We start from the raw sequence: 13,269 nt of genomic DNA on the forward strand, positions 1-13,269 counted from the left end.
ACCCTCATGTCTTTCGACACCCGTAAGACCTCCGTACATCTTCGGAACACAAACGAAGATATTTTTGTTGAAAGCTGATGGCTGAGAAAGGCTTCAGATAGGCCTCCATTGGCATTCAGTACGTTCACACTCACAAGACCCATAAAAGGCACTTAAAACGCCGTTACAAAGTCCATCTCACCACAGTGGCTCTACAATTATTTTACGTAAATTCTGCCGTGAACTCACGAAGCACCATGACGCATGCGCGAGAATATGACGTAGCGCCGGCGTTCGGGAATCCATGAAATGCACACTTAAGCCCCATTTTGAGAACTATGCCGAGACATGTAGAATTCAATAGCTTAGATACGCGCGTCTTCCTCTGCTTGTAAACAAATCGCTTCTGGGTCATGTGTCCGAACGCCGGATCTGCGTAATATTCTCGCGCATGCGCCGTGGTGCTTCGTGAGTTCACGTCCGAGGCATACACAGAAGACAAGAACAAGTTGGATAAAGGCGTTATTTAGATTTTTTTTTGCGCACAAAAACTATTGTCGTCGCATCGTAAAATTATTGTAGAGCAACTGTAGTGAGATGGACTTTGTAACGACGTTTTTAGTGCCTTTTATGGGTCTTGTGAGTGTGAATGTACTGAATGCCAATGGAGGCCTATCTGAAGCCTTTCTCAGCCATCAGCTTTCAACAAAAATATCTTAATTTGTGTTTCGAAGATGAACGGAGGTCTTAAGGGTGTCGAACAACATGAGGGTGAGTAATTAATTACATGATTTTCATTTTTGGGTGAACTAGCCCTTTAATAGCCACACAAATGTGGTCCAGGCAAATCCTACATTATCTTCACTGCATGTATATTTGAATATCCTTAAAAAAAAAAGTTATGAAACTTCTCTTTGCCCTCAGTCAAAACGATTTGGCAGACAACAAATTATAGATTCATGACACCAAATATCCCCCGTTAGATCCACACAAGATGCACCACTAAAGGACATCAGAGCCAGCGGCAAATGTCAGAAGGACTAGCCGAGGAAAGGCTGCTCTCGCCGGGGTTATGAACGGTGATTGCCCGGTGATCGCCTGGATCTCACAACTCCAAAAACACAAGATAATTTTTTTTTAATAGGCGCTCTCTTTATAAATAAACCAGATTTGAGCTTTAAACAACTACATTCTCACCTGAAAAAGTCTTAAAACTACATTTTGTGACACAATAGTAGTATTTTTAAATTATGCAGGGTTTCTCATCACGTCACTTTACCACGTGACCGCAGCGAGCAGGCTCCTGATTGGTTAACGTGGCACGAATTGACGCCAAAGTTTTTTCAACTCGGGCTTCAGACGCAAATTCACTTCAAACACGTGAATGCACAAAAGCACCACTCGCGTGTAACGCTCAATTAGAGCGTCTGGCGCGAGTGATTTCAATGTTAAGTCAATATGACGCGAATTGGACGTGCGAATGAGGCGGATTCGCATCCTTCGCGCTGCGCGAAACGTGTCTGGAGCGGGACCTCCAGACGCGCGTCAACGCGCCTTTCCATTGACTTAACATTGAAATCACTCGCGCCAGACGCTCTATTCGCGTTTGGTGTGAATGCAGCATCAGTGTTTATATTGGGACTATTTCAGGCCGGTCTGGTAGTCCCTGCGTCACTCACCATAGACACAAACAGAGAGAAGTAGCTCCGGCTGCAATGTTCTTCTGCAAGACACATGCAGTTCTGTTTATTAACCACTAGAGTGCAAAAAGTTAGGGACTGCAGCTTTAAGCATTAACTCACTTTGTTTAGATTTTTCCCCCCAGAAAACAAGAAAAAATATCTTATGTCATTTTACTTATCTAGTAAATGCATTTTGATTTTTTGGGATAATTTTTTGCAGTGCATTAATTGGGAATTCAGGCCTCTAAGGTGATTTAATACTGTAACAATAATCAGCACATTATACAGACTCTCAAACATGAGGCATTTCCTGTCTGTGAAATCCATTCCACACTGATGACATACAAAACCAGTTCTCTCATACATGAATACTCATGTGGTACTTAAGGGCTATATTATACCTAAAACTTTTCCCACAGTGACCACATGTGAACGGCTTCTCTCCAGTGTGAGTTCTCATGTGCCGGTTAAGGATTCCTTTTCGGTTGAAACTTTTTCCACATTGTTTGCAGGTGAACGGCTTCTCTCCAGTGTGAATCCTCATGTGTTGATTAAGGCTTCCTTTTCGGTTGAAACTTTTACCACATTGTTTGCAGGTGAACGGCTTCTCTCCAGTGTGAATCCTTATGTGGTCTTCAAAGTGTTGTTTTTGATTGAAACTCTTTCCACACTGAGGGCAGGTGTAGAGTTGCTCCCCAGAGTGAAGTCTCATGTGTCTTTTAAGGTTTACTTTTTGAGCAAAACTCTTTCCACACTGAGGGCATGTGTAGGGTTTCTCTCCAGTGTGACTTGTCATGTGGACTTGAAAGTTTTTATGTTGATCAAAACTCTCTCCACACTGTTGACATGTGTACGGCTTCTCTAAAGTGTGAATTCTAATGTGTCTGTTAAAGCTTCCTTTTTGAGTGAAACTCTTTCCACACTGTTGGCAGGTGTAAGGCTTCTCTCCAGTATGAACTCTCATGTGTCTGTTAAGACTTCCTTTTCGGTTGAAACTTCTTCCACAATGTTGGCAGGCATAAGGCGTCTCTCCAGCGTGAACTCTCATGTGGACTTTAAAGTTTCCAATTTGAGTGAAACTCTTTCCACACTGTTGGCAGGTATAAGGCTTCTCTCCAGTGTGAATTCGCATGTGCCTTTTAAAACTTCCATTTCGGTTGAAACTTCTTCCACAATGTTGGCAGGTGAAAGGCTTCTCTCCAGCGTGAACTCTCATGTGGACTTTAAAGTTTCCAATTTGAGTGAAACTCTTTCCACACCGAGTACATGCGTAAGGCTTCTCTCCAGTGTGAATTCTCAAATGCCTGTAAAGGCTTCCTTTGTCAACAAAAGTCTTTCCACACTGAGGGCAGGTGTAAGGATTCTCTCCAGTGTGAACTTTCATGTGCCGGTTAAGGCTTCCTTTTACAGTGAATCTGTTTCCACACAGTTGGCAGGTGTAAGGATTCTCTCCAGTGTGAATTCTCATGTGGACTTTAAGGTTTCCTTTACAACTGAAACTTCTTCCACAGTGAGGGCACATGTAAGGCTTCTCTTCAGTGTGAACCCTCATGTGAGTAGTAAGGCTGGTTTTTCGAGATAAACTTTTTCCACACTGTTGGCAGGTGTAAGGTTTCTCTCCAGTGTGAATTCTCATGTGCCTGTTAAGGCTTTTTTTTAGAGTGAATTTTTTTTCACATTGTTGGCAAGCAAACAGCTTCTCTCCAGTATGTGAGCAACTAAAAGGTTTTTCTCCTGTTATGAAATGATGATTCTTAAATTGATCTTTCTCTTTCATTTCATCTAGTTCTTCACTCTCCTTTTTCAGCCCCATCAGGTCTAAGGCAAAAAGAGACAAATTCAAATTAACACCAGTTTAAATGGCACAAAGCAACAGATAACAAAGCATTTAGACATGTAAAGCATCAAAAACAACATACAACTAGATCCTATGCACTATGGGAAGAAGGCAAGCCGGCAGAATCAGTGTGATGCTTTGGGCAATGTTCTGCTGGGAAACCTTGGGTCCTGCCATCCATGTGGATGTTACTTTGACATGTATCACCTACCTAAGCATTTTTGTAGACCATGTACACCCTTTCATGGAAACGGTATTCCCTGGTGACTGTGGCTCTTTCAGCAGATAATACACAAGCCACAAAGCACAAATGGTTCAGGAATGGTTTAAGGAGCACAACGAGTTTGAGGTGTTGACTTGGTCTCCAAATCTCCATCTAATTGAGCATCTGTGGGTTGTTCTGAACAAACTAGGGATGCTCATATTAACCGTTTAACTGTTAACTGAAAGTAAGAATTTTGACAGATTAATACTATCAGTTATTTTTTAAAATTGATTCAAGTTGTGTTTTCTTTGTTTGCTGCATGGTTTAAGACAAGCTCATCCTGTGAAGGATTTCCTATGGCGGTGAACCTTTTAAAAGATGGTGATTATGTGCCTTTTATCACCTATGGGCGTGTGTTGATTGTTGGTAAAGAGACAAAAGTTCCAGTGATAATATTGAGCGATACGGGAGCTCTGGAATCCTTTATTTTGTTGGATGTGTTGCCATTTTCCTCCTTGAGTGACACTGGTACTAGTGTTCTTGTTAGAGGAATTGGGTTGGACGTGTTGTCTGTTCCTTTGCACAGAATAATATTGTCATCTGAGCTTGTGAATGGGGATGTGGTGGTTGGAGTACGAGATTGTGTTGATCGTTTTGGGGCAGCAAAATTTGATCGAAGCAAATTTAATCTGCTTAAAGGTTATTGGCAGTAGAGTTCAACCGATATATCGGCCGGCCGATATTTGTCATTTTTTTTATATATTGGCATCAGCCGTTATCCGTGTTTAGTAGCGCCGATTTATAGTCAGGCACGTCCATGGGCAGCCCCATGTTATTGGTGCTGTGGAACCGTCCGGAACTGGCTTAATGTTACAGCTGGTAGAAGGTTTACTTACTTGCAGTTGTAGCCAGCTCTCTTGAACACGATCAGAGTTTTTATTCAGTGCAGAGTTAACGCAGACTCGCGAAACTCGAGGCTATACAGTCTATAAAATCATTGAATAAAACTGCATGCTGCAAAGTTTCAGAAGTGACATCTAAATATAAATGCCACTCTGCACAAGACAGAAATATCCTCCTGAGACCAGAATAGAGTCCTCTGTAGAGGACATCATATTTTAGTGAATTTCTGACAACATACACAGTTTTGTCTAGATATTCTTATGAAATATTCCTTTTTATTACTCCCATCATTATACATATTTTAACATTACATATTGTACCAAAAACACATTACTATGTAAATTAGATATAGTGTATAGATGCATTGCCTATGGGCATGGCATTTATGGCCATGTTTATCATTAATACCTTTTACAGTTTATTGATTTGTTTAACTTTGGATAAATATTTTATATTTACACACAGTGCAGTGCACAAAAGTAAGATTTCTGCTGCTAAAAAATGCTGCTTCTCTACCTCCGCACCGTCCCTATGACTGTGCAATAGAGTTACAACCAGGTACATCTCCGCCTAAGGGCAAGTTATACTCACTTTTTGTCCCAGAGAGGGAGGCCATTGGGAAATACATTTCTGATTCTCTAGCAGCCGAGATCATCCGCCCCTCTTCTTCTCCAGCGGGGACAGGGTTCTTTTTTGTGGGTAAGAAGGATGGATCTCTGCGACCTTGTATTAATTACAGAGGGTTGAACAACATCACAGTAAAGAATAATTATCCTTTGCCGTTCATGTCTTCCGCTTTCGAGAGGTTGCAGGGAGCGTCTTTCTTCACTAAATTGGACTTACGTAATGCTTATCATTTGGTTCGCATGAGAGGAGGATGAGTGGAAGACGGATTTTGAATATTTGGTCATGCCCTTCGGGCTGTCCAACTCCCCTGCGGTATTCCAAGCACTCGTCAATGACGTGCTGAGAGACATGGTAGATCAGTTAATTTAGGTCTACCTGGATGATATACTGATATTTTCTTCTCTCCAGGAAAACGTCAAGTTCAGCACGTCAGACGAGTGCTCCAGCTGTTGTTAGAGAATGGGATTTTTGTCAAGGTGGAGAAATGCGCATTTCATGCACAGTCTGTTCCTTTCTTAGGTTACATCATCAAATCCGAAAGAATGCGCATGGATCCCGAGAAGGTTAAGGCTGTGGTAGATTGGCCAAGTCCAGATTCCCGTAAGGCCCTACAGAGGTTTCTGGGGTTCCCCAATTTATACCGACATTTTATTCGCAATTTCAGCCAACTAGCTGCTCCTCTGATGGCCTTGACCTCCCCCAAGACTACGTTCGGGTGGTCTGGTGTAGTCGAGGCTACATTCTCCAAACTCAAGAGACGCTTTGTTTTGGCTCCCATTCTTATAATCCCTGATCCATCACGTCAGTTTGTGGTGGAGGTCGATGCGTCAGGTGGGGGCAGGTGCGGTTCTGTCCCAGCGCTCTTCCTTGGATGACAAGATGCATCCTTGTGCGTTTTTCTAACATCGTCTATCACCAGCATTTCACAACTATGACATTGGTAACAGAGAATTGTTGGCGGTCAAGCTAGCGTTGGAAGAGTGGCGTCATTAGTTAGAAGGGTCAGGGGTACCTTTTATCGTCTAGACCAATCATAAGAACTATATATAGAACTACATAAGAATATACTAGACCCGCCAAAAGACAACTCCAGGCAGGCTCTGTTTTTCGGTCGTTTCGATTTTTTGCTTTCATACTGCCCGGGTTAAAAAAACATCAAACCCGATGCTTTATCTCGCATTTTGACCCTTCCAAACGCCCGTCTACTACCGAGTGCATTTTACCTGAGAATAATTATGTCCACACTCACATCGGAGATCGAGTCGAATGTCAAATCGATCTTAGAAGGGGTAACACCTCTGCCCGGTGGCCCACCGAGTCGGTTGTTCGTGTCGGAGGGATTACGGTCCAACATCATCAGATGTGGTCATTGTTCCAACGTTGCATGTCATCCAGGAGTAAATTGTACCAGTTTTTTGGTTAAGCAATAATTCTGGTGGCCAGCTATGGCTCGCGACATTCAGAGTTTATTTTGGCTTGCTTGGTTTGTTCTGGTAAGACTTCCAATCATCCTCCAGATGGGGTACTCCAACTGCTGTCTGTCCCTTCGAGACCCTGGTCCCACATAGCGCTAGATTTTATCACCACCCTCCCAGGGCAAGACTGGTGTTTTGACCATCGTGGACCGGTTCTTGAAGACGACTCATTTCATTCCCTTGCTTAAATTCCCTTCCGCCAAGGAGACAGCGGTGGCTGTTGTAGATCACGTCTTTCGTTTACAGGGGGCCCCAATTTGTGTACAAAGTCTGGCGACAGTTTTGTAAATTACTGGGGGCGACAGTCAGTCTGTCTTCAGGGTTCCATCCCCACAGCAATAGCCAAACATAGCGAGCCAACCAAAACTTAGAGAGAGTGCTGCAATGTTTGGTTTCCAAGAATCCTTCCACCTGGAGTCAACAACTCTTGAGTACGCACATCATTCGTTACCAGTGTCATCCACGGGCCTCACCCCGTTTGAATGTAGCTTAGGGTATCAGCCACCTATTTTTTCTAGTCTGGAATCTGAAGTTGCGGTCACCCTCTTCTAGGGGGGAGCGCGCACCAAGGCTAAGGACAATCGTCGTTGGTCAAAAGGCGTGGCTTTCAACTAAGAACATTCCACTCCGCTCCGTTAGTAATAAGTTAGCTCCCAAATTCATCGGCCCTTTCACTGTCACCAAGCTCCTTAGTCCGGTGGCAGTCTGCCTTACACTTCCTCCAGCGTACAGGAGAATTCATCCCGTGTTTCATTCACATATTAATCCGCCCAGGCCCAGTCCCCAGTTATATAAATCAAGCACTAGGCATGCATAGAGTTGCTATTTATTTTTAGGTCTAATAATCAATACTCAAATAACACATAGTACACAAACATGTACACTTCACATAAGGCAGTTTTTGCAATAACTTCTAAATCTAATTATAAAGTAGTTTTTTATCCAATTCGTTGTTGAAATCTAATCATTTACAGTGTGTGACATTTTCATGACAGGTTTATTTAAACATACATATATAATCAAGATATCATTAACAGGTTAAGTATAACGGCTGAAGTTGGAATAACGGCTAATATAGGTAATATATTTAGTGAAAGAGTTGATTTACTCTAGTGAATACAATTCTGTGGACACTGAATGACTGCCTGCGGTAAATGTGATGCTGACATTCTTTAGTTTACAGCAGTTATATTGACGTCTTTTCGCCGTTGAAACACTGATTGAGCGATTACACCACATATGATACGTGACAGTAAGTTGTAATGTATCCTCAACACACCTTAGATGTTCATTCATGTTTATTCTTAAGGAAGGGATGATCGATCGCACTCACAGATGATCGCGTTCACGCGTGCGCCCCGCCGCTTGAACTGTGATTTGATCAGTGATGCCACACTAGAGAGCGTCAAAACGGCGTTTGAATCGATGTTGGTGTGGGAACTCGGATTGAAGTGTGTTCCGCGCTTAAAACATGCCCACTATTAAAGATTGCATTCGGAAATTTTCCGGAAGATTTTCGGCTGAAAATTTTCGGTGGCCGAATATTCGGTGCATCCCTAATTGCCACCTGTGCGATAAGTCCATTCAGGAAATTTCCTTACTACTAAATATTACACGCTGTTAGTAGTATTATAACAAAGTGGAAGCAATTGGGAACAACAGCAAATCAGCCACAATGGTAGGCCACGAGTCAATAGCTAAAGACCTCCAAACTTCATGTGGCCTTCAGATTAGCTCAAGAACAATAGGGTTTTATGGCCTGGCAGCTCATCCAAGCCTTACATCACCAAGTGCAATGCAAAAAGTGGGATGGAGAGGTGTAAAGCACGCCGCCACTGGACTCTAAAGCAGTGGAGGCGTGTTCACTGGAGTGACCAATCATGCTTCCCTGTCTGGCAATCCCATGGACCAGTCTGGGTTTGACGGTTGCCAGGAGAACGGTTTGGTGGTGGTGGTGGGGGTTATGGTGAGGGGTTGTTTTTCAGGGGTTGGGCTTGGCCCCTTAGTTCCAGTGAAAGGAACTCTAAATGCATTAGCATACCAAGACATTTTGGACAATTTCATGCTCCCAACTTAGTGGGAACAGTTTGGGGACGGCCCCTTCCTGTCCCAACATTACTGCGCACCAGTGCACAAAGTGTCGGTCCATAAAGACATGGATGAGCGAGTTTAGTGTGGAGGAACTTGACTGGCCTTGGAGTCCTGACCTCTCCGGCGTGATGACTCCGATCTTTCGAATATTACAATTTAATAATTGTTGAATCGATGTCATCCTCAATAAACCCGTCTCCAGTGTGATGCCTCGGATCCTTCAAATATCCCAATCTAATATGACCTCTGACCTGTAAAGTTGCCAGAATAATAATCATACACAGTTTGTTAATTGGCCAGAGGAGAACTGGCTGAGCCTGGTTTCTCCCAAGGTTTATTTTTCTCCATTATGTCCTGATGGAGTTTTGATTCCTTGCCACTGTCACCTTTGGTTTCGCTTGCTCAGTTGGGGACACACATTTTCAACTAAATAGCAAAATGAATCTAATTAGTAAACTATATTAACCATATAAACTAAATTACAGATCTGCCCACATTGTCACTGTATAATAATTTAAATGAGCTAGATGACATCACCATTTTCTCCAGAGCGGCTGTACAGCCAAATAAAATTCTGTTGCATTATTTTCCTGTTTAACACTGTGAAGCTACTTTGAAACAATAGCCGCGTTTCCACCGCAGGAACTTTCCCCCGGAACCAGGAACTTTGGGGGGGAACTCGGTGTGTTTCGAGGAACTAGGGTCTAAATGAAGTTCCGGGTAAATATTTCCCCCTCCAAACGGCCCTGCTTGCGAGGTGGTACTTTTGAAAAGGTCGGGAACTTTCGGGGGTGGGACTTGGGCGCTGAACATGCTGATTGGTTGAGCTCTCCCAGCATTTTTTTCCCCACCGCCATTTTTACAAGTTTTTTGCGAGGTGGGTTCTGCGTTCAGTAAATATTTTCTTTGCAACAATGGAGTTCAACAAAAAAATTCGACCGACGACGAGGTTCAGGCTTTGAGCATATATGCGGAGGAGGACATCCAGCGGGAACTGGAAACGGCGACCCGCAATGAAAAGGTATAACGTTACCTGAAGATATCGACTCGGTTCCAGTCACACTGGAAAACAGTGCAGAGAGAAGTTAAAGAAATTAAGACAAGATTACAAGAAATTAAAGGATCATAACAACCGGAGCGGTTCCGACCGGCGTATCAACAAGTGGTATGACCGCCTGGACGCGTTGTTGGAACACAGACCGTCATTTTCTGGTGCAGCGGTAACGAAAGACTCGGCTAGTGCGTTGTTGGAAACCATCCCGGAAACTGAGTGGGTTGAAGGTAAATATATCATCTTGGTATCATCCATGGGCGTCGGAAGCAAAATAAATGTGGGTGGGTCCACCCCCAGAATTTTTTTTACTTGAGTCCCTGTATTTTGGTGCCTTTAATTAGGCTAAACAATTGCTTTTATAACCCCAAAACGGTTACCACATAGCCTACTAAGCAATGATTATCAAAACAGTTTGACTTGGAAACACAAAAACTTTGTTTACAAAATAAATAAATAATATGCGATCAATAACGATATTATTATTCTCTCTCTCTCTCTCTCTCTCTCTCTCTCTCTCTCTCATATATATATATATATATATCCCAGCTAGGGAAACATTTGGATTCATGCCGAATCCAAACACCTCATACACCTCTATAAACTTGGTAGGCGCGTCAAGTTTATTTGAATAGCGCATTTCACACACGCGGGTGATTTTAGTTTCACTTTCTCTGGCATCGCAAAATTAAAAAGTAGCCTAAATATCTTGACCTTGTGGCAGATAAAATTCGGTCGTCAGACCTTTTACAACAAGTGTCATTTGCTTTGCAACATCTGGAGAAAGCATGAAGATATTAGAAAAGAAATGGTCTCTTTCCTGCTCATGTCCCCATCTCTCTCAAAGCGGTAGCTACGTATACGCATCTTATTGGGAAAATATAAAACAAATGTTTGTTTTTTTTAAATAATATTTAAAACTTCTGAAAGTGACTAGCAGTGTTTTAGAAAAAATTAAATGTCACAAATCTGACAATATAATTTTAACATCAATGTAAACAAACAAAAACTGTAATGGCAACATTTAAATACCAAAAACTCTTTGACTTGGTAATGTATAGTTATATCAACCTAACACTTAACATCAAGAACATCAAGGTAAACAAAGACAGCTGAACTAGGGGTGGATGATTATTTTTGTTATTTTAATTTGTCTTTATTAAAAATAAGAACTAAAAACAGTAGTCTTCTCATGAATTAAATATACACTGATACATAATAAAGCTAGGTTATTCAGCCAAGAGCACTAAGGGATGTTCTTTTTTTCTTTTGTTGTTTGACAGACAGCGGTAGGTTTACTGTGTTAGCAGATTTACTGTGTTAGCAGGTTTACTGTATTAGCAGGTTTGCTGTATTAGCAGGTTTACTGTATTAGCAGGCTGTCACTTTAAGACCTAATGCACGGATCCTTATTGACACGCATTCGGTTTCTTTGCCCAATTGATATCGTTCACTTAAAGCATAACCGACTGTGTTTACATGAATACTCATCAAGACAGCCATGTTGACATAACTGTGTGTGTATTTGACAGTTCGAGTGTGTAGCAAGACACGAAACAGAACTGAAGGGATCACACGTTTTCAGAGAGGCGGCTTGTGCGCATGTTTCGGTGTATGTGTCGGACAGCACACGTCAAGAAAGTCACATAAGTAACAGTCGTGTGCTCTGTCTATTCTCTGCTATATGCGTCAACCTAACACTTACACTTTTCACAATGTTGAAGTAGCCATTGCGATATGTATATCACGATATGTACATTTGCGATATTTTGATAATTTCAATATATTGTGCAGCCCTAGTCTTAATCAGGGAGGGAAATTAACTTTTTGGCCACGCCATTATGTTTAATGGAAGGAGATATAGGCGGGTCATTCTTCAATTGAGGTGGCAAATGAGAGGCAGAAATTGTAAAAATGCTTGTTTTATTTTCTTTTAATAAAATGTATTGCTATGCATTTAAAATTAGTTTAATATGCTATATCCATTAAAATTTAAGCTTAATAACATTTAGATTTTTAAATAAATTTTGATTAAAATATGTAAAATCTGCAAGTTATACACATAACACCAGACACTAATAAAGTGCAACACATGAAGTATTGTCAGAAATGTAGCCAATTTTATGAAAATGAATAAGAAAGAATGTCCTCAGCATGCACCCCTCAGATCAACCAGAACCTGCAATGACCTTTACACACAGGAAGTAGTCAAAATAGATTCCCCCTTTTCTTAAAGGGGTGACATTCATTGCTGTAACACCACAGACATGAATTTGGGGGACACTACTTTTTTCTTAGATATATAAAAAAAATGTAATACAATTTTACATGTTAAATAAAATCTATATTCACAATATAACCACTTTATTTGTGTTAAAAATGTTATATTGTTACAATTACATTCCATGATACCTCTCTGAGGTATGGCGGGAACATGCATATTTTGTTACAAATGCATTCTCTCAAATATGTATTTTAAAACAAAAATGTATCTATTAATAGTGCACAAATAGTGTTTATCCTACAGAATACAACCATGAAAATGTTTTACAATTTATTGGTATTTAAAGTTTATTTCAACTGCTTTAAAGTAGAGGGACACCACTTGTCACCACAAATAAAGAATGACCCAGGCATGTTACTCAAGCATTAATTAAAATTAAAAGAGCGAAAGGTTTAAATTCGCATGGTGGTAACTCAAAGTTGTTGTTTTTTTTACCATTTCGTTATTTTGGCTTGGAATTTCGTTTGTTGGAAATATGAACTGAATTTAGAAATGCTTTTAAAATTAAAAACTTTGCTGAGTCCACAGCCTTTGTTGGTATTGTGTACACAAATAAAATTAGACAGTGTATAGTTTATAATTATGTCTTGTACTTATCTGTATGACTAAAAATGACAGAGTAGCTATTGTGAGTTGTTTCCGCTGTGACTGTCATGAGGAAAAAAACTTGAGAATGCACGGTACCTGCTTTGTCAGACAGAGGGTTAAAGAAACCATAGCCTATTTGTTTCATAGTTAGGCTATGTTTAAATATTAGCCTATAACAGTGATTCCCAACCTTTTTTACTCGAAGGCCCCCCTCCTCTCCGAATAAATACTCCAAGACCCACCAACCCCCCTGTACTAAAAACAGCATTCTTTGACAAAGGCTGTCCAATTCGTTACAAGGAATGTTTTAAGTAGTAACCAATTTTATTAAATATCTGATCCTTAAACTGTAATCAATTAAATTGAAAAGTGTTTGCAAGTGTTATGCTCTGTGGCTCAAAAGAGATGCAACAAAATTGGGAGACACGAGAAAACCAAACTTTTAAAGCAAAAATATATTAACAAAAGGAAAACTATACAAAAGCTATGCAATGTAGCAATCAGACATCAGTAGTGTAATGCTAGATGAATGCATGGGAATGTAACG

The 13,269-nt window shown here is 41.0% G+C and overlaps 1 protein-coding gene across 1 annotated transcript in view; it reads right to left on the bottom strand.

Moving 5' to 3' along the window:
* Nucleotides 1-1,681: 1,681 nt before the first annotated feature.
* Nucleotides 1,682-13,269, bottom strand: part of LOC307126430 (uncharacterized protein) — a 41,418-nt gene continuing 29,830 nt past the window's right edge. The window contains exon 3 of the mRNA XM_079816936.1: nt 1,682-3,479. Coding sequence (XP_079673062.1) covers nt 2,020-3,479 — 1,460 coding nt within the window. The 3' untranslated portion in view covers nt 1,682-2,019. The remainder of the gene's footprint in view (nt 3,480-13,269) is intronic.

This window comes from Gobio gobio (genome assembly GCF_949357685.1).
Source record: "Gobio gobio genome assembly, chromosome: 5".
Lineage (NCBI taxonomy): Eukaryota > Metazoa > Chordata > Actinopteri > Cypriniformes > Gobionidae > Gobio > Gobio gobio.